Source organism: Felis catus, chromosome D4 (genome assembly GCF_018350175.1).
Source record: "Felis catus isolate Fca126 chromosome D4, F.catus_Fca126_mat1.0, whole genome shotgun sequence".
Lineage (NCBI taxonomy): Eukaryota > Metazoa > Chordata > Mammalia > Carnivora > Felidae > Felis > Felis catus.
In genome coordinates this window covers 58,926,318-58,954,071 of record NC_058380.1, presented here as the reverse complement: position 1 = coordinate 58,954,071, position 27,754 = coordinate 58,926,318, and the positions used below count along the sequence as shown (strand labels likewise).

General features: G+C 51.2%; 2 protein-coding genes across 6 annotated transcripts; one reads left to right on the top strand and one right to left on the bottom strand.

Moving 5' to 3' along the window:
• Positions 1-277: 277 nt before the first annotated feature.
• ZBTB5 (zinc finger and BTB domain containing 5) lies at positions 278-15,007 on the top strand. Of its 4 annotated transcripts, none has more exons than XR_441721.5 (3): positions 278-797; positions 10,585-12,750; positions 14,328-15,007. XR_441721.5 is itself a non-coding variant. In XM_006939293.5 (3 exons), exon 3 carries the CDS (start codon positions 10,589-10,591, stop codon positions 12,620-12,622), a length of 2,034 nt encoding a protein of 677 aa, XP_006939355.1. In that variant the 5' UTR covers positions 839-972; positions 1,909-2,192; positions 10,585-10,588; the 3' UTR covers positions 12,623-15,007. The 4 variants fall into 4 exon arrangements, 3 of the variants coding, with proteins under 3 accessions (XP_003995691.1, XP_006939355.1, XP_044898497.1); XM_006939293.5 differs by lacking the exon at positions 278-797 and adding exons at positions 839-972; positions 1,909-2,192 and having other exon boundaries at positions 10,585-15,007; XM_003995642.6 differs by having other exon boundaries at positions 10,585-15,007.
• An 891-nt stretch (positions 15,008-15,898) lies between these two features.
• On the bottom strand, positions 15,899-27,754 carry GRHPR (glyoxylate and hydroxypyruvate reductase). 2 transcript variants are annotated; one of them, XM_006939292.4, is made up of 10 exons: positions 27,596-27,753; positions 26,338-26,439; positions 25,895-26,025; positions 24,907-24,979; positions 24,247-24,363; positions 22,424-22,512; positions 21,238-21,342; positions 20,316-20,451; positions 18,568-18,698; positions 15,899-16,239 (listed from the first exon to the last, which is right to left on the bottom strand). In XM_006939292.4, the coding sequence occupies exons 1-10, from the start codon at positions 27,676-27,678 to the stop codon at positions 16,118-16,120; spliced, it is 1,089 nt and encodes a 362-aa protein (XP_006939354.1). In that variant the 5' UTR covers positions 27,679-27,753; the 3' UTR covers positions 15,899-16,117. The 2 variants fall into 2 exon arrangements, with proteins under 2 accessions (XP_006939354.1, XP_003995690.1); XM_003995641.4 differs by lacking the exon at positions 26,338-26,439 and having other exon boundaries at positions 27,596-27,754.

Here is a 27,754-nt window from a genome sequence, read left to right as displayed (position 1 = left end):
TCAACCTCTGGACCGCTGCGTGTGTGTGTGTGTGAGCTCCGGGAAGAGCACTCACTGCGGAGAGAGAGCCGGGGGTCACGGAAGGGCGCGCCGCCGCGAGAGCGGAGAAATTCTTCGGGTCCAGCCAATGGTGGGACACCGTCCCGGCGGGCTCGCCCCGTAGCTCGCGCAGACCTCAGAGAGCCGCGACTGTGATTGGCACAATTAGGCGGAAAACCCGCTCACCTCCACCACAGCGGCTCTCGATTGGCTGCAGCACAAAGTCTCTTTTCTGCAGTCCAAACCTAGAGCCGCTTAGTGCTAAATCCCGCCTTAAAAGGCGTTTGATAACAGTTTTACGTGTTGTAAGGAAAATGGTGATTGGTCACCAGCGCTCACGGATTCAGTCGGTAGTAAACACAGCGAGCTCCTGGGGCCGTCGATTGGTCGGTGTTCCGGGGGGGCCGAGTAAATTCCTTCGGATTCCGCGCGCCGGCTGGCTGCACTTCTGCTCCGGCCCCGCCCCCTCCCATTCTGATTGGCTGAAGCTCGGTCGGAGGGAGGAGGAATGGAGCAGAGTAGGCTCCCTCGCGGGCGTCACTTCCGTTTACTGTCCACCGCTGCCGTGGTGTTCTCAGAGTGCGGCGGCGAAAGGGCTGAAGGAGCTGGGGGACGAGAGGCGGGGTGGGCGGAAGGGGGAGGAAATCCCATCGCGGAGACGCCGGGCTGGACGTTCCCGCCTCCTCCGACACTGTCAGGTCGGATCGGAGAAGGGTCACCGCCTCCTCCAGCGAGCAGGGGGGCGGAGCCCGGCTCAGGTGAGGCGACCCTGTCAGCACCAGCGGTGGTGGGGCTCGCGGGCGCGCTCACGTGGAGACCGTTGAGCTCCTGGAGGGCTAGGCTGTCGGCGCGAGTCCGCTCGAGCCCAGGCGTCGGGGCGCGCGCAGACGCGTACCGGTGACCCCCGCCTACCCTGCCCGTCTTTCTGAAGGGGTATTGTTACCCTCCGGAGCGGAGGGGCCAGGCGGGTGGGAGGCGGGTCCTTCTGCGCAGGCGTCCCCCAGGTCCCGACGCCAGGCTGTCTGTCTGCCGGGTGGGGCGGGGGCTCTTGCCCCCACGACTCCGCGGGCAGGCGACGTTGGTTACTGGGATGGGGTGGGAAAGGCCTAGGACCTATAGCCTGGCGGGTTAGCAGCGGATCTGCCGCCCTACGGGTTGGGGTCGGATGGCTTCGATGCCCCCCTTCCTGGGTCTGTGAGCGTCGAGGTTTCCTTTCACCAGAGCAAGGCCAAGGCGTTCTGGAATCGGGGACCGGCCGTTGACCCTGGAGGGGTGGAGCTAATCTTTTGGAATGTCCCCGCTGGTTATCGAAGGACTAAACTGATTATGGGCATTTACTGAATACCCATTACTTCCAGGCTTCATGTTGGGAGCTGTGGGGGTGGGGGTGGGGGTGGGGGGGGCGGTGCAGTGGTAAGAACTGCTGTTGCCCCTCTTCCCCTTGTTTGGAGGACAGCTTCGTACATAAATGCTAACATCAGGCAGTGAATTAAGGAGGGGTGGAGAGTTAGGTTTTTACCTTACAAAGAAAAAAAAAAAGTCAGCCCGCATTCTGGCCTGGTGGAGGGTACTGTAAGAAGCTAAGTCCTTTATAGGAGACAAATCCTAAATATTTATTCGGAGGAAATTTTTTAGGGAAAGAAACAGTAAAGCCTTGATTACTAAGTAAAAGGCTCGGGTTCTGGGTAATTTGAATGAATAGAAGAAACCCCTCACCTTCGAGAATTGAAACAAAACTTCTTGCAAAATATGTTAATATACTTTTCAGTTATAGTAAGTAGAAGATGTTACTTACATTGGGATCTTTAGAGGATGCTGTGCCTTAATCATTGATGATTTGTTATCCTTGTATGGGCTGTTGTGCCTTAGGTAATTAAAAAGGTGTGCTGGACGTCTAGTAGTCTTCTGGAGAATTTGCTCGTCATTTGCCAAAGTCTTACTGCCTGGTCATTTTGCCAAAGAGAGGGTGGTTGGCCTCAAGCCAAAAGAGCAGAGGTGGAGGGAAGAGACCAGGTGGAGAAAGAGGAAAGAATGTTAAGAACAGCCACTAAACCAAAGGAAGGCTTCCCACTGTTGCTCTAACCCTCACTGGAAATCTTAGCAAACTTGGGAAGACTGGCCTGGCCACCACTGACAGCTTGGTGACCTGCCAGGTAAGACTAACTGGTTGGGGACCTATTCTGGGCCCGTGCGTTTTGCTGAATAAATGAACCCGGACTTTTTAAGAGTTCTGAAATCAACTTGTTTTTTGATTTGCCTTTTTTCTCCTACAAATTGTGTTAAGACATAGTTAGCTGGGGATGCTGGCAAGCTCTATTCTGGTTAATTGAGGTATTTCTAGCAAAATTCTGAACGTGATAAGATTTGGAAGAAAAACATCTTAGAGTAGGGTGTTTCCTAAATTTAGAGGTCAGTGCTCTCAAAAGAGACTTTGTTGTAAGACTGTCACGAGAAGTTGAAGTCATTTTTAAAAACCACTTTGATACAAAATGCATGCAAATGTTTTAATATTAAAAGTACTGAGTATGAATTATACTGGAGTTCTTCAGTGTGGGTAAGACTTAAAAATATCTTCTATACAGTGAGATATGACAAAGTTTGCTGTAGGGCTGACACAGAATCTTGAATCTGCCTCATCTTTTCCTTAGAAAGGGAAAAGATAAATTTAAGATATTTGAGTCAATACTGTTCTCCTCTGTCAGTTTGAAGCGTAGGTTTTTCTTTGGCTGTACTTACCATTTCTCAAATATGGACATTGTCCACCAGAGCCAGATTTTGCTAGTGTAGCAGGTGGGACGGAATGGGACATGACACTGCACCTTTTGTCTAAGTATGAAGCGAACTTCTCATATGCTAGAAGACCAGCTGTTTGAGCAAACTGCTGCCCTTAGAGTTGTTTACAGCATTTTCATCACTGAGCAGTGACGTTTGATCTCAGGGTCCAGTTGTGGGGGGTGCCTTTCATTTGATTAGTTATACAGATATTTGCTAAAGGCTTTGATTTATCTTTCGGGCAGCTCAAACATATTAGGAATTGTGTGGGAGTACTGACTTCATTGTAATAAAATAGGTATGCTGTCCTGTGCCCTGGAAGGAAGTCGCCGTGCACAGCTCACATCAAGGGGCTCCACCCCTCCATCTCTGTGAGGGTCGAGAATTTACATAAACTACTTGGAATTCTTCTGCACACGAGATTTGACTCTTCTCTCCCCAGTATTTATGTGTTTGTGTATATCAGTATGGACCTATGGATATTTATTGTATACATTTGGGGTATAGTCCAGTACTGTTTTATCTTTTTGCTGAATTGTTCCACCTTTGGCCTTTGGGAGTTCTTTCTCCTGTTGGTCCTGCGTCCCATTCACATACATTATCGTGTTTGTTTGAAGCATTTCCTTACTTTCTGACACTGTAAGATACTGCAGGCTTGTGTATTTTCTGCCTCAGTCCTAGAATCAGCCATTTCTCCAAAGAGCACTAGTTCCTTTTGTTAGAAAATGGTATTTGAATTTTTTTTAAATGTTTATTTGTGTGTGTGTGTGTGTGTGTGTGTGTGTGTGTGTGTGTGTGAGAGAGAGAGAGAGAGAGAGAGAGAGAGAGAGAGAGAGAGAGACAGACCATGAGCAGGGGAAGGGCAGAGAGAGAGGGAGACACAGAATCTGAAGCAGGCTCCAGGCTCCGAGCTCTCAGCACAGAGCCTGACGTGGGGCTCAAACTCACGAGCTGCGAGATCATGACCTGGGCCAAAGCTGGACGCTCAACTGACTGAGCTATCCAGGTGCTCCTAGAAAATGGTATTTGAAACCAAGTTGTGGGCACCAGGGTGGTATTGACACACATTTTTTTGTAATCTCTTTAATGTCTACTTTAAAAGAACACAGGTGTATTCTCATTCCTGCTTTTGTATTCAATTTGTTATGATACACTCTTTTTTAAAAAAAATTTTGGGGCACCTGGGTGGCTCAGTCAGTTGAGCGTCCGACTTCAGCTCAGGTCATGATCTCACACTCCATGAGTCCGAGCCCCGTGTCGGGTTCTGTGCTGACAGCTCAGAGCCTGGAGCCTGCTTCAGATTCTGTGTCTCCCTCTCTCTCTACTCCTCCCCTGCTCATGCTCTGTCTCTCCCTGTCTCAAAAATAAATGAAAACATTAGAAAAAATTTTTTTAATGTTTTAATGTTTATTTATTTTTGAGGGAGACAGACAGACAGAACATGAGTGGGGGAGGGGCAGAAAGAGAGGGAGACACAGAATCTGAAGCAGGCTCCAGGCTCTGAGTTGTCAGCACAGAGCCCAACACAGTGCTCGAACTCACGAACCATGAAATCATGACCTGAGCCGAAGTCAGATGTTTAACTGACTGAGCCACCCAGGCACCCCTGTTGTGATATCATCTTGATTAAAGTATACCAAGAAAAATCCAGCGTCACAGATATGTATTTGGAAAAGGGAGGAGTATTTTAGTAGCTTTTTCAGATAACTTTGGATAGTCTTTTCTGATACTATAACAAAACTCAGCAAATGGTATTTTCTTAAGTGGTTGGTTAGTTGCAATGTGTCATCTGAAACTGTATCAACAAACTTCGTATTCTGTTACACTGAAATACATTAGTTTGTGTCTTGCACTGTGAACGCATTTCTTTATCCATACCTTATTTTTTAACATCACAGTTTATAACATTGGTCATTTGGGAAACACTGATTCACTGAGTTATGCAGATCTTCCAAATATTGATACATTTAGTATACAATATTTAAAAAATCACACTCCATTAGTACCACCAATGATCTCATTGGGTTTGAGCATTGGGAAGCTGTCAAACTCATGGTGACCAATACAAATTTTCCAAAATTCTAATTTTTACCTGAAAGCTCAAATTTTATCATAGGCAATAAATACTGTTTTCCTTGAAATGACAGGCTCATTTCATTCATTTTCAAGAGAATGAGTGGCAAATACTCAAGTCTGAGAACCATAGTTTGTCAGTCATTGTTCTCCCAAGTTATAATGGTGTTCCATGAAAAAAGCAATTAGTTCAGCTTACAATTCAAAAGTGGCACGAGTATTTTTCCTTGAGACAACATTGCGTGGCAGTACGCAGCACAATGACTTCAAGTGTACTTTTCATTTCATCTCACGTAATATTTAAAAAGACATGTGTTCAAGAATTGAACTAACAGGGGCGCCTGGGTGGCTCAGTCGGTTAAGCGTCCGACTTCAGCTCAGGTCATGATCTCGCGGTCCACGAGTTCGAGCCCCGCGTCGGGCTCTGGGCTGATGGCTCAGAGCCTGGAGCCTGCTTCCGATTCTGTGTCTCCCTCTCTCTCTGCCCCTCCCCCGTTCATGCTGTGTCTCTCTCTGTCTCAAAAATAAATAAAACGTTAAAAAAAAAATTAAAAAAAAAAAGAAAAAAAAAAAAGAATTGAAACTAACAATAATGAAGGCAAGGGGAGATCCAGTCCCCTGTAGAGCCTGCATTTTGTAGTAGTGGCTGTGTTCAGCGCACACACAGCATTCTGGCCAGATTGTTCCTGCTGCCCAGTTCCAGCTCAGGTGTCCAGCCTTCCCATCAACTCTTTCAGCAGCTTACTTTTATGCTTAGGTTAGCTAGAAACAGTTTCTGTTGCTACAACCAAGAACCCTGACTGGTACTGTGCTCAAGCTTTAAAAAACAATTAAAATATTTTTGGGTGCCTGGCTGGCTCAGTTGAGCATCTGACTCTTGATTTCAGCTCAGGTCGTGATCTCAGGGTCATGAGATGGAGCCCGTCCATGTCTGGGCTCCTCTCTGGGCATGGAGCCTGCTTAAGATTCTCTCTCTCAAAAAAAGAAAAAAAAAAAAGAAGAAGAAAGAAAAGAAAAAAACTTCTCTCCCTCTGCCCCTCCCTGCACTCTTGCACGCCAGCATGCTCTTTCTCTCTTTCTCAAAACAAACAAAATATTTTTTACAGAAGTCACCTGAAAAGTGATGATAGTCTTTGGTTCAAAATTGTATGCCTCTTTTTTAACTTTTCGGACCACGTGTGGTGATCATTAACATCAGTTTTGAGCATTCACGATCTAATACCTGCCATACTAGCCTTAACTACTTACTCTCCAGCCAGAATAGATACCCTGCTTCCCCTCACCTCAAACCTCTCCCACTTTTACCTCCATCTGGAATGCTTTTTACATCTCATTTTATCCAAATGCAGACCTGTGCCTAGCTCTGTTGTCAGGGCCACCAAGAAGCTGGAAATAACCTTTGCCTTCTCTGAATTACCAAGCACAGTTATCTCTCTGGTGGCACTTAATGCTTTCCACTTTGTTATATGGTTATTTGTATATGTCTTGTTTCCACCAAGCACCTTTGACAGTTAGGACTGTGCCATACAGATCTCCACAGCACTTAACCTTGAACGAAGCAAGCACTTCAAAACACTGGATGAATGAATCTGTATACCAAATACACAAGTGCCTTCACAGGCTATTGTGATCTCAGGTTGTACAGCCCCTCGAGGACATGTCTCCAAGTTGCTGGACCTCTTTTGTCCCTTAGTGGGTCAGCTGTCTTTTTTTGCAGCTGTCAATGTGCAGCCGCCGCTTGCCCTCATTCTAGAATTGCTGTTGCTCGTCTTCAATCATCAGGAAACTAGAAAAACTTGAATTTTGCTTATTTAAAACAAAAGACTATGTATGTGAGCTCTTGAGGGACTTTCCTATGAGGAAATCTTTCATACACAGGCTTTGATCTTTATTTTGGATATTCTGAGACTTTCTGGGTTTTGGCTGATTTTAGAGACCAGACTCAGGAAAATGGCTATTGGGTAATACAGTGTTATATTTTATCTATATACAGTCAGAGCTCATTCAAAAGATAATTTATGGTGCTGTACATCAGGCACTTTGGGAGGGAGAAAATGCAGTCCCTGCCCTTAAAAAGCTGTCTTAGTAGAAAGAGCATTTTGAGTTTGTGCTGGGCATGTAAGTAGGGCATGAATACCTTTTCTTACTCAAACGGAATCATGAAGTTCTAGGTCAGCTAATCCCCAGGAACTGTGAACTGGAAAACAAGGTGGCAGAGCAGGGAGAGCTGGGGGGTAGGGTAAGATGGTGAGGGCTCTGGCTTTAGCTTGAGTTCCCCAGTCATGCTCACTTTTGGTCATTGATAGATTCGCTTTTTAATAGACCTGACCTGTCCAGTTCCCAAGCCAGCCCCGAAAGAGCAGAAACAGATTATGAAATCAGTCCTGATGACAGATTGGGTTCTGGGGTTAACCCTGGGCACCTGTGTGCCCACCTGGTCCCTAGCCTTTCCCTACTTCCACTTAGTCAAATCAAGTAGAATGTTCTAGGACGCCAGGACTTGGAGCCCTGTCAAAAATCCGCTTGTCTGGGACCTTGCCTAGTTTTATTCTCTTACATTTATTTTTGTCTGTATCGTCTTTAAAAGTGGAGTACAAGTTCTGTTTCGTTATTTTTCCAGAGTAGGGATATTGAACGGTTAAGAATTCCTTAGAATGTCAAGACACTTCCTGCAGGTGGCAACTTGTGTGCAGGTTCTGCCTGGCGCACAGGCAGCAGGTCCCTTGATAGGGTGGCCGATGATATCTGAGTGTGGGTGTACTTTGCTTTATGAACTAAGTATATTATTGAAAAGCATGCAGGTAGGTCAATACAGAAGTCAAATAGTTTAAAATGTGCTATTAATGGGTTTGTTCTCCTAGAACACAAATGAACTTTTTTATTAGTCTAAGTAAAGCATTATTAGGAAAGTAAATCTATTGAGAAAACAGTCAGCTCTTGACTATTCATGTTAATGTAACAAGCAGTGGTGTAAGTGTATTTTCTTAATGATATTTAGTTTGGAAATTACTAAAAATCTGTTCCTGCAGATAACAAATACCGTGCTGTACGCTTGCTCTGAGTCAGTTACAAATTGGTAGATCACTTGCTGTATCTCCTCCAACTATATAGACTCATATTGTCACATTTTAAAATCTTTTAGAGACCTGAAGCTGTTTTCCTTGGTTTCAAGGCTTCAGACAGTCAGCTTTTGCTAAAACACTTACCTTCTCAGCATGAGCTCTTTTTATCACTTTTACACTGGGCCTCTTGAGTTTGCTAGAGCTGCTTGAGAGCTTTGAATAACCATGATCTTGATTCATGATTCTCTTCTATCAGAGCTGAGAGTAACAACTTTTATGTCTCCCAGACTGAATTTTTAAAATACCCCTTCTAGATCCAAAAATGTTTTCAGATAGCCATGTTATTTAGGTTTTTCGAAATTATGATTTAAACCTCATGTTTAACTATGTGACAGATCCAACGTAAACTAGGTTAAGATAGAGGGGGAATTCATTGGCTTACAAAGTAGGAAGCCCTAGGGTGATGCCCCCTACAGTCTCAGCTGGTTCCCAGGGTCTTAATGTGATCAGGACATTGTTTTTGGTGTTGGCTTCCTTCTCAGACAGGCAAAAATGGCCACCATCAGTGCTAGACTTACATCTACCTTATGACTTGCAAGCTGAGTTCAGAGAATGCCAGGGCAGACTCTAATTGGCATGGCTTGAGTCACATACCTGTAAGTCATGGGGAGTGGCCAGATCTCCCTGGATTATCTGTCCACTCTTGGAACTCAGAGGTTTAGGGCAGTCTGATCTGCACCATATGCACTAAGAATGGATGAAAAAGTGATTTCCCCCAAAGTAGGCAGACAAAAAAAAAAAAAAAAAGTTGTTTCTTGAGCTAGGATTTGCATGTTGATTTGTGAGATGTTAACAAGTTTCACATTGTTCCAGTTATTTGTTGCCATGTAACAGATCACTCTGCAAACTCACTGGCTTGAAACAACAAAAATCATTTTATTATCTCTGACAGTTCTAGAGATTGGCTGGGCTCAGCTCTGGGGCTGAAGTCACTTTGAAGGCATCCTCACTGTGGGAGCAGGTGCCAACCGCCAGCTAGACTTTAGCTAGGCTTCTTTGCAGCATGGCGGCTGGGTTCCAAGAGCAAGCCAGAAAGAACAGGGGAAAGCTATGTTGCCTTTTGTGACCCAGCTCACAAGTCACACAGTGTAATTTCTGCCATAGTCATAGACTTGCCTGGCTTCAGGGGGAGTGAACACAGACCCCACCTCTTGATGAGAGGAGGGTCAGTGTCACATTGTAAGAAAGCATGCAAGATGGGAGAGCTTCATGTGGCCAGCCATCTTGGAAAATACAATCTGTTTTATACATTGCCTTACGTAAAGTGACTAGTTTTTATAAAAAACATGAAGTATAAAATAGGCTTGGGGTGCCCTTATGTTGACAGGCTCACTTTGTTGCCCAGTGTACCTGTATTATCACTAAGGAGCGCTCCGGCTTTCTTTCCACTCTCATTTCCTATTTTTAAATGATCTCAACCCACTTTATGTATAGTCATGTTTGGTGGAAAAATCAGCAACCAGCCTGTCGCTATAGAAGTAAAAAACAGAAAGACCCTTCCTCTTTGCTTCCCTGGCACAGTCAAGGGTAGGAGGTGGGTGGGTCCCTAAGCTCAGCATCTAAAAGTTCTCCCTAGAACTTCCAGTGTATGATTTTTTTTATTGACTAGACTTCCAGCCAGTCCTCCTGTCTTGGCATCACCTTCAGTCTGCTTCCCCTGGCACTCGTGAAGCCAGTTCCTGAGCCTTTGGGGAGGTAGGGGGCTTCTATAGAAGTCAGGTTGTTTTGTCCATTGCCAGTTTAGGATTTAGCTCTCTGGGCTTGTTGAGTCAGCACTCATTCATTTTTCTGCTTACCAGCTTCCAAAATGCCACTGATACTTCTTTCCCATTCTTCTTGTCCTTGTGGGTTTATACCTTTTAAACAGCAAATCCAGGGGTGCCTGGGTGGCTCAGTTGGTTAAGCATCTGAGCCCTGCGTCGGACTCTGTGCTGACAGCTCAGAGCCTGGGGCCTGCTTTAGATTCTGTGTTCCCCCCTCTCTCTGCCTCTCCCCTGTTCTCTGTCTCGGTCTCTCTCAAGAATAAACAAAAATTAAAAAAAAAAAATTTTAAACAGCAAATCCGAAAACTTTAGTGTCCGTTTAATGGGGTTTCAGCAGTGAGTGGGGGTAAATGCATGTGTGCGATCTATCACTGTCTATAGCTGGAAATCTTACCCACTCATACCGATTTGCCCCTTGACTTCCTTAAGATTGCTGAAAGACTGGAATTTCTTGGGAGCTTATTCTTTGTCCTTAGGGAATGCAGAATTCGAATTAACTTCTGCGGGATAGATATTCCGTCACTTACACACTGGGTCCTAAGTGTTACAAGGGTCAGTCCTATGAAGAGTGAAGGGGAGCCTGTAAATAGCCAGTAGCTGGTCCCACGTGTACATGTGTCCAGGACCGTTAGCTGAATGGGCAGTTGCTCCTCATTGGACAGGTTTTTAGTCTGTGTGCCCATGATCAGAAATATCAAAAGCTTTAAAAGGCCCAAGCTGGGCCATCCACATCTCTTTTCATCACACCCTCTGTGCTCTGACTTTGATTTCAGCTTTTCTAAGTCTTAACTCTTTCTTTCTTTTTTTTTCTGTAGGATCATGGATTTTCCTGGACACTTTGAACAGATCTTCCAGCAACTGAACTACCAGAGACTTCACGGTCAGCTCTGTGACTGTGTCATTGTAGTGGGGAATAGACATTTTAAAGCCCACCGATCTGTACTGGCAGCATGCAGCACGCATTTCCGAGCCCTGTTCTCCGTGGCAGAGGGAGATCAGACCATGAACATGATCCAGCTGGATAGCGAGGTAGTGACAGCGGAGGCCTTTGCTGCACTGATTGACATGATGTACACCTCCACCCTCATGCTGGGGGAGAGCAACGTTATGGATGTCTTATTGGCAGCCTCTCACCTGCATTTGAACTCTGTCGTTAAGGCATGTAAACATTACTTAACGACAAGGACGCTGCCCATGTCTCCCCCCAGTGAGCGCGTCCAGGAGCAGAGTGCCCGCATGCAGCGCTCCTTTATGCTGCAGCAGCTGGGGCTGAGCATCGTGAGCTCGGCCCTCAATTCCAGCCAGAGTGGCGAGGAGCAGCCAGCCCCCCTGAGCTCGTCGATGCGCAGCAACCTGGACCAGCGGACACCCTTCCCCATAAGACGCCTTCATAAACGCAAGCAGTCTGCAGAGGAGCGGGCCAGACAGCGCCTCCGACCCACCATGGAGGAGGCCGCCATCGCTGACGTTACGCCAGAGAACGGGCCGTCAGGGGTCCATTCTCGGGAGGAGTTCTTCTCACCAGACTCCCTGAAAATGGTGGATAACCCTAAGGCTGACGGAATGACCGACAACCAGGAAGATAGTGCCATCATGTTTGACCAGTCTTTCGGTGCTCAAGAAGATGCCCAGGTGCCCAGCCAGTCTGACAACAGTGCCAGCAACATGGCCCAGTTGTCCATGGCCTCTCGTGCAACTCAGGTGGAGACCAGTTTTGAGCAGGAAGCCGCGACCGAGAAAAGTGGTTTTCAGTGTGAAAATCCTGAGGTTGGCCTTGGTGACAAGGAACACATGAGAGTGGTGGTTAAATCTGAGCCCCTGAGCTCTCCTGAGCCTCAGGATGAAGTGAGTGACGTGACCTCACAGGCAGAAGGCAGCGAATCTGTGGAAGTGGAAGGGGTTGTGGTCAGTGCCGAGAAGATAGACCTCAGCCCTGAAAGTAGCGATCGGAGTTTCTCGGATCCCCAGTCTAGCACTGACAGGGTAGGTGACATCCATATTTTGGAAGTCACAAATAACCTAGAACATAAATCGACTTTTAGCATCTCGAATTTTCTTAACAAGAGCAGAGGAAGTAACTTTAGTGCAAATCAGAACAATGATGATAACATCCCAAACACCACCAGTGACTGCAGGTTGGAGGGCGAGGCCCCTTATTTGTTGAGTCCAGAGGCTGGGCCTGCTGGCGGGCCCTCCTCGGCCCCTGGCTCTCACGTGGAGAACCCATTCAGTGAGCCTGCGGACTCCCACTTTGTCAGGCCTATGCAGGAAGTGATGGGCCTGCCCTGTGTGCAGACTTCAGGCTACCAAGGAGGAGAACAGTTTGGGATGGATTTTTCCAGGTCCGGTTTGGGCCTCCACTCCTCCTTCTCCAGGGTCATGATGGGCTCCCCAAGAGGAGGAGCCAGTAACTTTCCGTACTACCGACGCATAGCTCCCAAAATGCCGGTTGTAACTTCTGTCAGGAGCTCCCAGATCCCAGAAAACTCTGCCGGTTCCCAGCTCATGATGAATGCGGCCACGTCCTCGTTTGAGAACGGCCATCCTTCGCAGCCTGGCCCTCCGCAGCTGACCAGGGCATCTGCTGACGTGCTGTCAAAGTGCAAGAAGGCCTTGTCAGAGCACAACGTCTTGGTCGTAGAGGGGGCTCGCAAGTACGCCTGCAAAATCTGCTGCAAGACTTTTCTGACCTTGACAGATTGCAAGAAGCACATCCGTGTTCACACAGGTGAAAAACCCTACGCCTGCCTCAAGTGCGGCAAGAGGTTCAGTCAGTCCAGCCACCTGTATAAACATTCAAAGACCACCTGCCTGCGCTGGCAGAGCAGCAACCTGCCCAGCACTTTGCTCTAACCCCGACCTCCTGAGATCACGCCGACGCCAGCCGCGGGACCGAGGCCATCATCTCCTCTGGTTGGTGGTTCACGCCGTCGGGGCGGAGGCTTCGGGCCGCCCAGTGGCTCCGCAGATTCCTGTGGCTGGTACGTGGGGAGCGAGTACGTGTAGCACGCGTGCTGCTGCATTTCCGAGCGAAATGCACACTTTTGGAGAGGGACGTGGTCCCTGAAACCAAGTTCTTCCTTAGGGTTGAGTAATTCAGTCAGAAAGTAGTTTGTAATTGATGGTGTGAAAAGTGGCACATTTAAAAATTAAGAATTGAAGTGCAAAAAAATTTTTTTAGCAATTTTTGTAAAACTCTGTGAAGCATTTAATTAAATTTCCTATATCCTCTGAGGGGAATATTATATATCTGTACGGTGATGCAAAATGCACTTACGTGTAACCAGTGGCGATCTCGTGCCTGTCTGAAAGGAAGGCCCTTGAGGACACGCCTGTCCGCCACGAATGCTTTAAAGTGTATCATGAGCTAGTCCTAGGCCTCAGAAAGTACTGTATTTTAAATTTCCGTCTCATTTGCAGTCACAGACACTGCACTCTGATGGTGCTGACACTGGGTCCAGAGCGAGCGTTCTCCGGACCGTTAGGTGTACATACTTTTGAAAACATCACTGCTGGATAGATGTTTGAACAATTTCTCCTGCTTTTCAAAGCAGAGCTGTAAATGGAGTATGTACTTGTAGGGAGTGACAAGTGAGGTATTGTTTCTGTATGTGCTGTTTTAGTGGGGTCTTAACCAACTTGTGTCACATATGTTACAGCTCCATGTTTGGAAGTCAGAAAAGAGCTGGTGTTTGTCTTTGTTTTAATGGTGTGGAGTCCTGTTTTGTGGGATCTTTCATGGCGCATTTACCCTGCGCTCCATCCAGGCTTCGGGGGCCGGGCCAGCCTGACACATCTCACCCAGCGACAAGCCCATTCTCTGCTTCGCTTCTTCACACTCTCTTGCCTCGTGTGGCATCTTTCCCAGGCCTACGTTACTGTTTTTGTTGCAGACTAACCAAAAATGATGTTAACCCCCTCCACCGTGGGTTTTATTACTTTTATATACTGTAGTTTTAAAGTGTAGACCTGAGCTTTTCCTGTTGTTTCCCCCACCCAATACTGAATGTTTAAAATCCAAACGTAGCAGTGTTCCCAGATAACTCTTTTCCAGACTCTGTAAGAGAGCTGGGCAGCCCAGAGCCTGGCAGTCACCAGGCAGCACCAGACACTGAGGAGACATCTGGGCCACCGCCCGGGGCCTCTCTGGGCCCCAGGGCCTCGCTTTCCCAGCCCCTCCTGCGCTGTCAGGGCTGCTGCCGCCACCTGTGTTAGGTCGAGCCCTGGCTTCTGTGCCTCGAGGGGGACGTGCCTCTGTAGAGCTCGTGAAGTCGGTGTAATTCATGCACGAACAGGAGTTCAGTTTTTACACAGCTCTTTTAGAGACACCAAACCATTGTGCATAATCGAGAGAAATCCTTCCTTTGTTTAGCAAGCTAAGTACGTGTAGCCTGAAACAATCGGCGTGGGTTTTCTCCCCTGAATCTAGCGTGTGCAGTTACACACCTGTCTGTGGATAAAATCCTAACGTTCAGAGTCGGGCTCAGCATCGACCTGTGAACTGAGCCCCAGGGAGAAAAGCCAAAAGAGAAACTTCTGTGATTCCTCTCCTTTCCAGATGTGGGAAAGAGACCGTCGGAGGATAGGGGATCACGTGTGTGTGGCTTTTGTCAGCGGTCTTGATGTGAGGAGGCTCTACATCTACCCGTCTACTTGACGTGGGGACCGGTGTCTTGTGAGGACATTAACCTTGGGAGGCAGGTAGGTCAAGGTGGAGCACAAGAGAGGCCCTGCCTAGGCCCAGGGAGAGGAACCGGTAGCAATGGGGAGAGCAGTGCCAGCCTCCTTTCCCTTCCAGCTTGAGGAGGAGGTGCCAGGAGGCTGCGCCCTCACCTCAGCTCAGGCTTACGTGGACTTTGCTTTAGGGCCTGTCTCTGACACAGCGGCTGGAGCCCTGTCTCTCCACTGCTAGATGGAATCTGGAATCTCTCATCTACCTCTTAGTCGGTTTCTATGTGTGAGAAGCAAGCTTTTGGGCCAGTGTCCTCATACATGCTGTAGAACTTAGACAATAATTCAGAGGTTCCCTGTAAAACCAGTCTCAGGGTTCCTATGATCCGAAGTTTCTACCTGAATTATAACTGGTATTGGGTACCTGGATTTTGATTGGTTAGCCTTAATTACAGCCTGGCGTAATCATTTCTGGTGATCAAATCATAAAGTTCTTTCAGGGCACCCCTGTCAGTGGTGCTATGCTGGTCAAAATTTGAGATTTTGAAATAAAAAATTTGTCACATACATGCCTCTAACTAAACGTGTTCTTTTTCTTCACTTAGGTTATTAAGATTGACACAAGACAGGGAAATAGTATGGCTTTCTCTGCTAACGCTGCCTTGACCGGTACTTTTTAAATAAAAAACCCAAACCTCCTACCAAACACTCCCCACGCGGTCACTCACAATTATCGGTCACTCCCCTCAGTTCAGTCCCTCTGCGCTCCCCGCACTCTGTCCGTCTTGGAGGCGAGGACATGCGTGAGGCTTTGTTCTCCGCACACCCTGTCCTCCTCTTAGCCAGCCTGCTTAATCCTGTGCTTTCTGCCGCTCCCTTACCTGCCTCCCAGGGTGAAAGCTCCGTGTGCCAGTTTGGCTTGGCGGGGAAGAGCCGGAACCTGGTTCCTTCAGCAGGAGCGGGGCTGTGGACATGCAGGGGGCCTGGCCTCAGGAGGAATAAGCAAGGTGGTGATCAGAAAAAGGGCATCCACCTGGGGGTGGGGATGGCAGGGGGAGATGGACAAAGGGAGCAAAGTGTGAAGGTGCTGACACTAATTTTAAAATAAAAATTAAATGCATCTACCTCCAATTATTCTTGACCCTAAATTTAGAGTGCTGTGACCTCACCCAGTTCTCCTTGCCGTGTATATTGGCTTTGATGGTCTAGGTATCGGCCTGAAGTGCCATGATCATCGCTGGGCTCTGGCTGTCCCACCCTCAGTGAGGGACAAGCGAAGGAGCTGAGCAGATGAGGGGTAAGGTGTTGTGGAGAGGTTCTAATAACTCACATGTGGTGTGGGGGGGGCGGGGTGAGGGCTGGGGGCGGGGCAGAACCCACAGGTCACTCGATGTCCTGATTTTAGAAAGGGAAGCAGGTGCTCTGGTTAGCTTCTCCCAGTTACAGGACCACACAGTGTCTCAGACCATCATTTAATAGGATCACATACTTTTGACTCAGACGATTCCAATCACGAAAGTGGCAAGCCCGTGTGTCAGCCCTGGTCTTCATTCCGCAGGATCGGAACAGATCAGACTCTCCCTTGGCTCCCGTCCCGTGGGCCCAAATGAAGCCTATGCCCACTGACAGACTCCAAGGGCACCGCTGGCCTCCTGACCCTCCGGGACTCCTGTCTGGCTACAGCTTGAGTTCACTGGGCATCGGCTCCCCTCTCAGTCCAGCCAGCAAGTTGTTAGCTGCCAACAGGGACATGGTGTTTCGGGTTCCGTAGGTGGCACTGCCAATGTGGGGTAGGATCACTGGAAAGGAGCGGAGGAGAGGGAGGTAAGAAGGTGTTTCAAGAGCCTTAAAGCGGGCTCTGCTTTCCCTACCAGGGGTTGCCAGTAAGAAGAATAGAGAGGACCTGCCTTAGTGGTCTTTGATTTGCCTACTCCCACGTGCTGCACTCCCGTGGGGCTCTCGGAGTAACGGTATAGGGACTCGAGGCTACAGAAACCCAGATGCGAGGGTGGCAAGAGATGTGTATCCTAAATTTGAGGATGTTGAACCCAGAAGGGGTCTTGGAGCCTATCCAGACCCAGCCCTTCAGATATCAGATGGTGAAACGAGGTGCCAATTCAGCTTGGGGGTTTCAGCACTGGCCATCCACACCCGTGCCCCTGAACGTGGTGCCACACGGTTTCTCATCTACACAACTAACCAGAAGAGGAAACGGTGGACAGACCGGCTCCCTCTGGCCCCACCCACTGCAGAGCAAGTGAGGTCACTTGTCCTCAAAGAATGCCTTTCAAAAGCAGCATCCAGGGCACTGAACTGAACTCCCGGGCCTTGCGGGGATGGGACAGTCTCAGCTGTGGGCAACAGCCCAGATATGACAGCCAGTGTTTCTCCTTTTAGCCTGGAGTGGATGCTGGGGCCAGGTTTCCAAGGGCTACGATAATGAGAGCATTCCCTGTGGGGAAGCAGCTAAGAACCTTCTCTTTGGGTTCCCATTCCAGAATGTAAATAAAGGACAGGGACTGGCTTAGACCCCACGGTTCTGTATTAGTCTGGAGACAGAATCCACGCCAGCTACCTAGACAGAACCTACTATAAAGAACGTTAACCAGGTACAAGGGAACTGGAGAGGCTAAAAAGAGAACACTGAGGCAGCAGTTCTCAAAGCGTGGTTCCCATTTTTTTTTTAAATACACCCACAATTCAATTTGACTTTTAAAGATACTGATACACAGAAACAACAAGCAAGATGGGGAAGGGTGAAGAATCAAGGCTAAGGAACAAAAGTAACGAGATCTCTAAAGACTTCAGCGGGTATGCAGGATTGGATTATTTTGGTTCTTAGAAAGCAAAATCTAACTCAAGCTAATGTAAGTGGAGATCAGATTTTTCAAGAGGACTGGAGAGATCATGGAACGTGTAGAAAACCCTATGGTCAGCAAAAGTCAAGGAGACGGACATGGAGAAAGCCCAGCTGAAATCTTCTCTTTTATGTTTCTAGAGATCATTGCACCGACTCCTGTCGAGTTTTCAAAGGCTCAGAAAGGAATGTTGCACGGGCTGAGCTTATGCACTAGTTGACTGAGATGAAGGACAACCAGAAGATGGACTTTTATCAAAACGCACACGTCTTTCACATTTTAGATGTGCGTGCAATGTAACTTTTAAAAATCCTTAACTCCTCTTTTGAGCCTCCATTCAAAGCAGCACTGGTGTGGGAGCACATGAGAAGCGTGTATTTTCAGGCCCCACCCCAGACCTCCTGGAGCAGAAGCCCTTGGCCCAGCACCCTGTGCTCGGTCAGTCCCTTCAGGTGACTGAGGAATGTAGAGATTTAAGAACCACCGCACTAAGGTATCCCAGACGGCAACCTGCAGAAGCCTTGACCTCCCTGGGCTGGGTGACAGGGAGAGGGTGGGACTGTGTGTAAAACTTAGGACGCTGAAGGAAGGGCCCCTCTAGCCCTGCGACTCAACCTCTGTGGCCTGTGTCTCTGAGGCAGCGCAGCGGCTAAGCCGATGCTGGGAAGACTGCAAGCCAGATTCGCTGGCCACCGCGAGGATGGCTGCCACTGGCCAGGAAGTGTTGCCACGTGCTGCTAGCAGAGACAGACGTGCGGGAAGGCAGGAGGAAGCCAGGTCCTGCCACCTCCCGGCTGGCGGGCCCAGCAGAAATGGGGTGTGCGGCGTCCCAGCCGCCGCATCACGAAAGCGGAATATCCAAGGGTAGGTTTGGAGCCGAGAGACTGGCACGAGTTACAAATACCAGAATTGCAATTACGCTTTCAGTTTCTCACCCTAGCACTGGTCACGGCAGTGTATAGTAACGGGTCTTACCCACGCAAGCTATGGATGGAAGACACGCAGTCACACCCTTCTTTTCAACGAGTCCACCCCCCACCCCACCACCTAGACTCACTCCTTTAGGGACAGAGACCTAGATGCACATGCCCAAGAAGCCCTCCCCTCGTCACTATGTGCCAGTGTCACCAGGAGCATAAACACGTGGTCCGGGGCGTGTCCCTCTGCGCTCGGTACTGCTCACGGCGGCTTTGCACCCAGCACCTCCAGACCACCCCTATCTCTCCTGGGGTCCTACATGACTTCGCATCAGGAAATCGCCGTTCTCACCACAGTTCTTCAGAGTCAGGAGAGGGTGGTTTGTCGGCAGCGGTTCTGGGGTCGTCACATCCATTCCAGCAGCGGCAATCTGCCCGCCAGCCAAGGCCTGATACAGGTCGTCCTGGTTCACCACGTCTCCCCTGCGAATGACAGTGGTGACGTGGGTGCCCCGGAGCTTCCTCCACCCAGGCCTCCTTTATGGCAGAACCACCCGCAGGACACATTTTCCCACTGACCAGGCACAGTGGGCACCGACATTTAAAGGAGGAAGCCTGACAAGTCACTTCCTTACAGTAAGTCTCTGCAGTACTACTGAGAGGCCCAGGCCTATCACTTTGCAGCCGTGTGACCTCGGGCAAGCGTGTCACACTCCTCTGGAAGACAGGGAGAGCACAGCCATCCCCAGGTGTGCGTACTGACCCACCGCTGCAGGCACAGGGCCCGGCATCGGCGTTCCTGTGGGGCCCCGTCCAGGTGTTTGTGATCTGGCTGGCCCCCGGAGCACCCGCTGAGAACCACTGCAGCGTGCTGGTGGGCACATGCCTACTGCGGGCAGAGACGCAAGGATACTCCTCACTACATCCACCCATGCGGGCAGCCTTCCCCCCGTGACCGGGCCACCGAAGTAAAGAAATTGTGGGCTAGACGCTTAGACTGCACACGAAGCAGTGTCCGTGCAGTAAGAAAGAACGCAGCCCCCTGCATGGTATTGGGTATGTGCAGGTGCTCAGTGAATGGAAGCTGGGACGCTGTCAGCCATCAGCATGAGCCCTGTGTTCCTGCAGGTCCCGCTCCCTTCCAGGTCACCTCCTTTGTGGCTGAACGTTAAGAATTACAGGGGTCTCTGGAGTGGGGAGCCTTGAGGGGGGCCTCATGAAAGCCCTCCCTTTGCCTTTATTTGCCTCCAAACTGACTTAAGCAGGTTCATTTAAAAAAAAAAAAACTTTTTTTTTTTAATGTTTATTTATTTTTGAGACAGAGAGAGACAGAGCATGAACAGGGGAGGGGCAGAGAGAGAGGGAGACACAGAATCTGAAACAGGCTCCAGGCGGTCAGCACAGAGCCCGACGCGGGGCTCGAACTCACGGACCGTGAGATCATGACCTGAGCCGAAGTCGGACGCTTGACCGACCGAGCCACCCAGGCGCCCCTGACTTAAGCAGGTTCAAAGGGCACCATCTGGGAAGGGGACGGAGTGACAGAGAGGGAAGGTCTGCCCCCACATGCCCAGTGGCCTGAAGGCACCCTGGGGACACTGTGACGAATCACAATAAACTGGGTCTGGGTCTATGTTCCCAAGCACAAAGGTTCAAACCGTCACTGCCTCAGACGGGCAGACCTAGGCTCCGTGTTGTGGGTGATCAGCCTCTGAAGGGCTGTTAAGATCATTAGGTCCAACTCTCTGTGGTAGAGAGCACGGGCTGCCCAAGGGTACCTAGTTCCTCGCCGTTATCAGGCCTCCACTCTCTGAACCAACACCACCTGTGCCCAGCCCTGAGCAAGGCTCGGGGTACTGCTGGGAACCAGGCATGCCAGGCCTGCTCCGACCAGCATGCTGTTCTTCCTCCCAGCCTGGGGCACTCTCTTGTGGCCTTTACTTACTTCTGAGTGGCTGGTGGGTTGGTTCATGAGTGGCAAGCCTCACCTGTGGTCTCATCAACAGCCTACGGGGAGGAAAACCTTGGATCACAGCAGCAGGGGCAGCCCCTCTCCAGGCTCGCTCGGCGCCCCAGGGAGGTTAGACGGCCCCGGCATACCTGCTGATGTTGACAAACACGGCTGTCTTTTTCATCTGCTGGAAGAAGTCCTTGTTGCAGAGTCCCTTGGTTGCAGGCGTTAAGGAGCAGGCCACAATGATGAAATCAGACTCGGCGGCCAGCTTGGGGGTGGACACTGGGGGAGAGCAGGGCTCCATCAGACGCCGGGTCCCGGGGTGGAGACGGCAGAAGGGTGGGAGACCAGAACTGGTCCTCGCTTCCTTCTCCAGAATTGGGAACTCCCAAGAAGCTTCCTGAAGGCTTTGTCTCTACCTGAACACCTCTGATAACTGTATAGTGTCGATAGCCACTGGTGGGATCCTGGTGTATTACAGCATTCATCCAGCCCCTGGTCTCACAGATGGGGAAACTGAGGCCAGAGAGGGGCAGGAGCTTGTCAAGGTCACACAGTGGGACCTGGGTGCCTCTGGCTTTCACCACCTTCAGGGCCCAGTGTGCCAAGGGGGTGAGGAATGGCTAAAATCCAACTGCCCTCTGTTCACCGAGCTATGTACCTGCCAAGGGGCTGCATCCACCAGACACAGGCTGGGGGACGGGGCTCACCAGTTTATTAAGAAAACGTGAGTGAGAGTTCCCAGCAATTCCTTACATCTGTCACCATCCTGCTGCTCGGCCCAGACATGAACAGTGGTGACAAGGAACTCTGAAAGTGTTCCTGGAGAGTTCTGGCATGAAGAGAACTCACTGTGTGGCTCAGATAAGTCCCTGTGCTCTCTCACCGGGCCTGTGTCCAGAGGCAAGCAGATCAGATAGCACCTGAGGGACACCGCAGGCCCTAGGCACACCTGGAGCTCCCACACTCTGCCCCCAAAATGCTGCCACTACAGGAACAGAGAGACCACCCCCCCCCCCCCCAGATGGGTGCAGATAGGGTTCCTATGGAAACCAAGGCTATACTTACCAAACTCGGCCTGGAATTCTGCTGCTTCCTGAGGCCTGGGCTGGCGCCCTGTGTATAGAAACTTCTGGATGCCGAATGGCTTCAGACGTCGAGCGATGGCCTGACCTGGAGGCAAAGAGTGTCCTGGCTTGTCCCCAACCCCTGAGAGGGCAGGAGCAGCACCCAGCAGCTCCAGGGCCAGGGAGCCCCTGGGAGGTTGGCCCTTTCATCAGCTCCCCACATGAACTGGTCCTGCCCCGTGAACCAGCCCCCAGCCAGCCCACACTGCCCCCAGGGGGACAGAGATCTGGAGGCAGCCCCACAGCTCCTCTGAGGCTGTGGCTGGCTTATGCTGTCCTCACATGGTCCTGGTCCCCTGCTAACCTTGCCTGAGAACTGGACCTGGCATCCCAGGAGTGGCCTGACTGAGCGGTCCCCTCCCTTCCTCTGGACCCCTGCTTCTGTTAACATAGCCCAAGACCTCTTATGACTTCTCGGTGGCACCGCCCAACTGCCAAATCGCCCCAAATCTTTAAGACATCTTTACATGAGCTGCTACTTGGGCTGCTGGATTTTCAGAGTCAGAAAGTGCCCCAAAGTTGGTGGGTCCTTCCAACTCCATCCTCACCCTCACCTCTGTGCCAGGCAGATGCCCGAGAACCAGTGACAGCTGCCTGTCTGGCTGAGCACAAGCCTTCATGCCAGATTTCCCCAAGCAGGAGCCACTGGAAGAAAACAGCTCTGTCGCGTCTGCAGAATCACAGGTAAAGCTCGGCCCACTGGACCGTCTGGTTCCTGAGTTAAAGCTTTATGAGTCAAATGCCTTCCAGACAGGCCTGGGGGAGCGCCAGCTGTCCCACAAGAAACCCTCCTAGAGGCCCCAACCCCGCCGTCATCGTCATTGTCACCTTCATCTGTTCTGCATGGAGCTGTCATCGTACAGAAGCCTGACGCTTACAGCTGGCTTCTATCACCTAGCGAGTTCTTAACAAACTCCTGTTTTTGTTTCTTCTGTTTTCTGTTTTTGCCTGTGTTTTACAAAGCTGTGTCTGTTCATTAGATGTTCCTTCTGAATGCAAAGTGCACTGGGAACAGCCAGTTACGGCCACCCTTTCCAAAGAACTGTCAACTTCTAGACACAGGGCGCCAAAGACTCAAACCAAGCCAAGGTTGCTGGAGTGGACAAGTGGGTAGGTGGGAACCTCACCTATGCGCCCCAGCCCGATGATGCCGACAGTGCTCTGCGTGAGTCCATAGCCACACATCCACAGGGGCTTCCATGAGGTCCAGCCACCGCTGTGAGGAGAGAAGGGGTGGGTAAGAGGACCCCACCTTGGGCAAAGATGAGGGCTCACTGCAAACTCACAGACCCAGAACCCCCAGGGGGAGAAGATCATCCTCTCCAGGTCAAAGGACACACAGTAGCATGAATTACACCCATAGCCACTCAGCATTTTGGATAAGCAGCCAAAAAGACTCTTTCTTTAAAGCCACTGGGGGTGGGGCACCTGGGTGGCTCAGTTGGTTAAGCGTCCGGCTTCAGCTCAGGTCATGATCTCACAGTTCGTGGGTTCGAGCCCCACATCGGGCTCTATGCTGACAGCCCAGAGCCTGGAGCCTGCTTCCAATTCTGTGTCTTCCCCTCCCTCTGCCCCTCCCCTGCTTGTGTACTTGTGTGCGTGCATGCTCTCTCTCTCAAAACTAAATAAATAAACATTAAAAATTTTTTAAAAAGATAAAGCCACTGGGGACACAGAATCCAAGGCCTGGAAGGGGTCTTAGAAGTCCTTGTCCCATTTTTCAGATGGAGAAACTGAGACCAGAAAGGGTGCCCCAAGGTCATCCAGCCAGGGCAGAGGTAGGAGCAGCAGGTTGCAAACTCGGGAGCTGGGATTCCAAAACCAGAATTCTCAGCACCCCAGGGAAGCAACACAAAGTAAAGCCGTAGCCGCTCCCCGCCCTTGCCCTGGGTGGACAGGGGGATGGCGCCTGCCTTGAGCCACTTCTGATAAGATGCCGACTCCCTGGATAAGAGGGTGAGCAGGATGTGAGCGGGATGTGAGCGGGACGTGCAGCACTGTGTCTCCTCAGCCGCCTGATGCCCCCACCCCAGCTGCACCCCTGGGGCCCTGCATCTGCATGCCTGCTGGCCTCCCTGCAGCTGGAATGCCTGCCCCAACTCTGGACACGCAGACACAAGTCCCTGACCCAAAACCTTCAGGCCAGGGTTTTGAACTTTCAGTTTTCAGAAAGGCTGTCTGGTGCATGTGCAACATTCTACACAACACCCTCAGCTCACGATCAAACACATCGGTGTATCTGCAGCAAAACATAATGAGTGTTGCGGCGCCTGGGTGGCTCAGTCGGTTAAGCATCTGACTCTGGATTTCAGCTCAGGTCGTGATCTCATGGTTCGTGAGATCAAGCCCTGCGTCTGGCCCTGCGCGGACAGTGTGGAGCCTGCTTAGGATTTTCTCTCTCCCTCTCTGCCCCTCCACTGCTTGTGCTCTCTCTCTCTCAAAATAAATGAACTTAAAAAAAATTAAAAAAAAAATAAAAACATGAATGTTTACACTGAGTGAGAAAAATAAAAATCATTAACAGCCTCCTGTCATGTCCAGTCAGGTTTTGCTACCAAAAGGCTTATGAACTAACCTCCAGCTTCAGAGCTTTTGGGAGTCCTGCATCACGAGCAAGGATGATGGTGGACCTGTCCCTCTAAGTGCTCAAGAGGATGCCACCTCTTGTGTGAAGCCTCTGATCCACACCCCTGCCCCTATTCCTCGCCAACCAGGCAGAGCTGATCTGTCCGTCCCTTATCCGCCCCTCTCACGATTTCCCTTCCGTGCCACGATTCCCCCACATTTCTCTTCAGCTCTGCCCTGTACTTCAGGGTGTTGGCTGAGTCTGTTCCCCCCTGGTAGATGGGACACGGCTGGGGGCGGGGACCACATCGGGGCCTGGGTGACACTGGGTGCTTAGGAACCAGCTCCTGAGCAGAGCCAACTTTCCCCTTAGGGGTTCACTCACTTCCTCACTTCCTCGATGGCTTCTGGCAAGCGGCGACAGGTGGTGAGCAGCAGGGAGACGGCGAGTTCTGCCGTGGCGTCTGTCAGGACATCTGGGGTGTAGCCCACACGGATGCCACTATGAAGCAAAGATCTGGTGGCAACACAGGCCTCAAGCGCCTTCACCAGTTTCTACCTCTGGGGCATCTCCAAATTGCTGCTCTGCTCCCTTTCTGTGCTGCCCACCGGGAAGCTCCGAGTTGTAAACGGGCCCTCAGGAACGGTCAGCCCTCCTTCCCCTGGTCTCCCACTGGGGGAGGGACACGAAGATGGAAGATCAGGGCCCGGAGTCTGGGGCAGATAACTACTTGGCCTTTCCGAATCTCCTCGTCTCAAGAGGGAAGGAAGAATACCAGCCTCTTCTACTGCAAGGGGTTGTCGTGAGGGTCAAAAACCATGCTGAGTACGAAAGGGTGCTACCTCGCGGATGTTACCTGCCGTTCCTGACCATTCGGGCTTATCGTAACTGACCCGTGCTCCCGTGCACAGATTTTATCGTCGGCCACCTCATATCCCCACTGAAGGGTTGGAGGGATATGAGCAAATAAATATTCTGCTCCCCTTCCGGCTCTGGGGGTCAGCCCTCACCCCGGCCCCCGCCAAATGTGCAAGCTGCGTTTACCGCTTCTTGATTTCATCCAAAGCCAGGTGGTCAACGCCCACGGACATTGTGCTGATGACTTTGAGATTGGCTCCTGTTGTGCAGAAAAAGCATCATCTGTATCTTTCCTCACGGGATTCAAAGCCACAACACTGGAGATATCACAGGGCCATCTGCTTATTATTATTTTCTTAGGATAAGAGGAAAGGCTGACATCTCGGTTCCTTACTTAAAACTCTGAACAATCTTACTCAACAGATTTGACAATCCTCCTTGACTGCTCAGTGGTGGCTCAGGGACATGAAGCGGCCTGCCCCGGTCACAAGCTGCCACGTGGCAGAGCTGGGGTTTACCCAGGGGCTTCTGACACGAAGGCCTCCACTCTTACCCACTGGACTGTTCCTCCAATGAATCCTCCAGTCTCCACTGACCACACCTGGGCCCTGCTGTGGACACTTCTGAGGCATCCACTGAGAAGTGGCTGCGGTGTGACCCTCTCACACCCTCTCCACAGGGCAGGGCACCAGAGAGCTGCAGGGAAAGGCTGGGGCACGGACTGACTCAGCACTGATTCGTGAGGGCCTCCTCCCATCCAACAGCCTCTGAGTCTGAACCTTTCCTCAAAACAACTACATAGGCTGACATTTACCTGGCCCAGGGCTGAGACCTGTGTCTGGGGTTAACACATCCTGGGCACCTGCTGGAGCTTGGCACTGAGACGGTACCTCCCACAGGATACAAATGAGCCCAGAAGGGACAGGGCCTTTCTCGAGATCGTAAAGCAAGGCTGTGGCAGGGCTGGATGAGGGCCCTGAGTCCCAGCCAGGAGAGGAGCAATGCCTGGGCCAGAGGGAGCCACACACAACGGTTCCCTCTGGCCTAGCACAGCAGCGAATGCCTTCAGAACTCAGAGAGGTGGCTGCAGACCTGTGTGGGAAGCCAGCCTCAACAGATCGGGTTGCCCTGCGGGGCCAACACACCCTTGGAATCCTCCCCAGAGTGCACACACCTGCGGCATCCAGGAGCCTCTTGTCCACGCGGTCAGTGAGGAGACAGAGTAGGCCGTGGGCCCCGGCCACACCTCGCTCCAGCTCCTTGTCGGGGATTGGCTCATCCGAGTCCCAGTGCTCCACCTGGCAGCTGAAGACCAAAGAAAGGCCTCTCAGAAGCAGGGGAGCCCCCAGAGGCCCCCAGGCTCCCAAAGGCCTCCCAGGGCTGCGGCTCCCTTTCAAAGTGCCTTCTGCTCGCTCTGGCCTCGGGCTGCCTGGGGCTGGCCGAGGAGAGTCAGGGTCAGGTGCATGGCGCCCTCAGAACTGTCTCCAAAGGGTGGCTGAGGGTAAAGGGCTGTCACAGAGTAGAGGCCACCAAGGGCTGACAAGAGCCTGGACTGAAAGGAGAAAGTCACGGGGACAGCTCTCAGCTCAAAGCAGGGAAGAGCTTTATCACCCTCACCGGCCTCTTGGCGAGGGGGGCGGTGGGGTGGGCCTGCACCACGTGAGGCTTGAACGTCCTGTCCTGGGAATCCATGCAGCGGAAAAGTCTCCTACTTGTACTCTGCCAGGAAGGACAAGAGCAAAGCGATGCAGCACGGAGGGGTTTTAGGGTACACTCCCACAGCAGCTCGTGGGCCGTGGATGTGTTCCCAGTGGTGCTACCCAGCCTCCCAGTCCTTGCTATTTAATTCGGTGCAGCCATCAAGTATGGCAAGACACGGGAGGGCTGCTGGCACCTCCCAGAACACCCTGCTGCCAGGCCAAGCCCCGGCATTGCCCACCTTTCACCCTCCTCTCCATGGGCATGGCACCCAGTGCTGAGCTGTGCGGTCTACAGCCATTACCACCATTGTTGCTTCTGCCTCCCCCCTTCCTGCTCAGTGCTGGGTCCTTGACAGGTCCCCAGCAAAGCTTTTGTTGCACTGAACAAAATCAATAAATCTCATTTTCGCATGTCACTGGGTCCCACCTTCTCCCTGCCTGACACTGACGGAGTACAGTAAGACAGAGCTGAGTTCAAATCCCAGCTCACCGCACCAGAGCAGTGTGACTTTGGGTGAGACACTTAACCTCTCCCAGTTTTCTTATCTGTAAAACAGGAATTACAGTATCAACTCCACAGTGTTGCAAGGATTGAGTTTATGCACAGGAAACACCTGAAAAACTGGCATGCAATCTTCAATTTAAGGGTCAGGAAAGGCCCCTGCCAACTGTCCAAAGAGACCAGGCCAGTGACTGCTAAGGTCCCTGACCCTGGTAGGGTAAAGTTTCAACAGCCTGGATCTTGCGTCACAGGCGGCCTCCCCTCTCCCCAGGCCTTTCCCTTCACCCGCACTGCACGTGCATGGGAATTGCAGGGTCTAGCGGCAACAGGCTCAGAGAAGGCTAGGCCGTAGAGAACTTTCTTTAAGCCTCCCCAAACTCCACGACCGGCCCCGCCCGGCACAGCTTGGGAAGTCCGGCAAGCGCAGGGTCCTAGCTCCCCCTGGCCCCTGCCCCCCACCCCCCGCCCCCGGTCCTCCGCACCAAATACAAGTGGGGGGTCAGGAGGCCGCCCCAAGCCCGCCCGGGCGCGCCTAGAGACGCTGAGTCACCCCGGGTGCGGGGTGCTGGAGATCCGGGGAGGGGGGGGTCCCGGGCTCCGCAGCCCCTTCCCAGACACTACCCCCAGCCCCGGCCCGGGGACTCGGTGTGCCGCGGGGGCGCGGGGTTCTTACTCTGCGGCGCGGGCGAGAGCGGCCCAGCCCTCGGGGGGGATCCTGCGGGTGACGAACACCTTCATGAGTCTCACTGGGTTCATCCACCTACCAGCCGCGCGACGCTGACCGGGACCGCCGGACCGCAGGACGGAAGCGGCGCTTGACGAGAGACGGGGC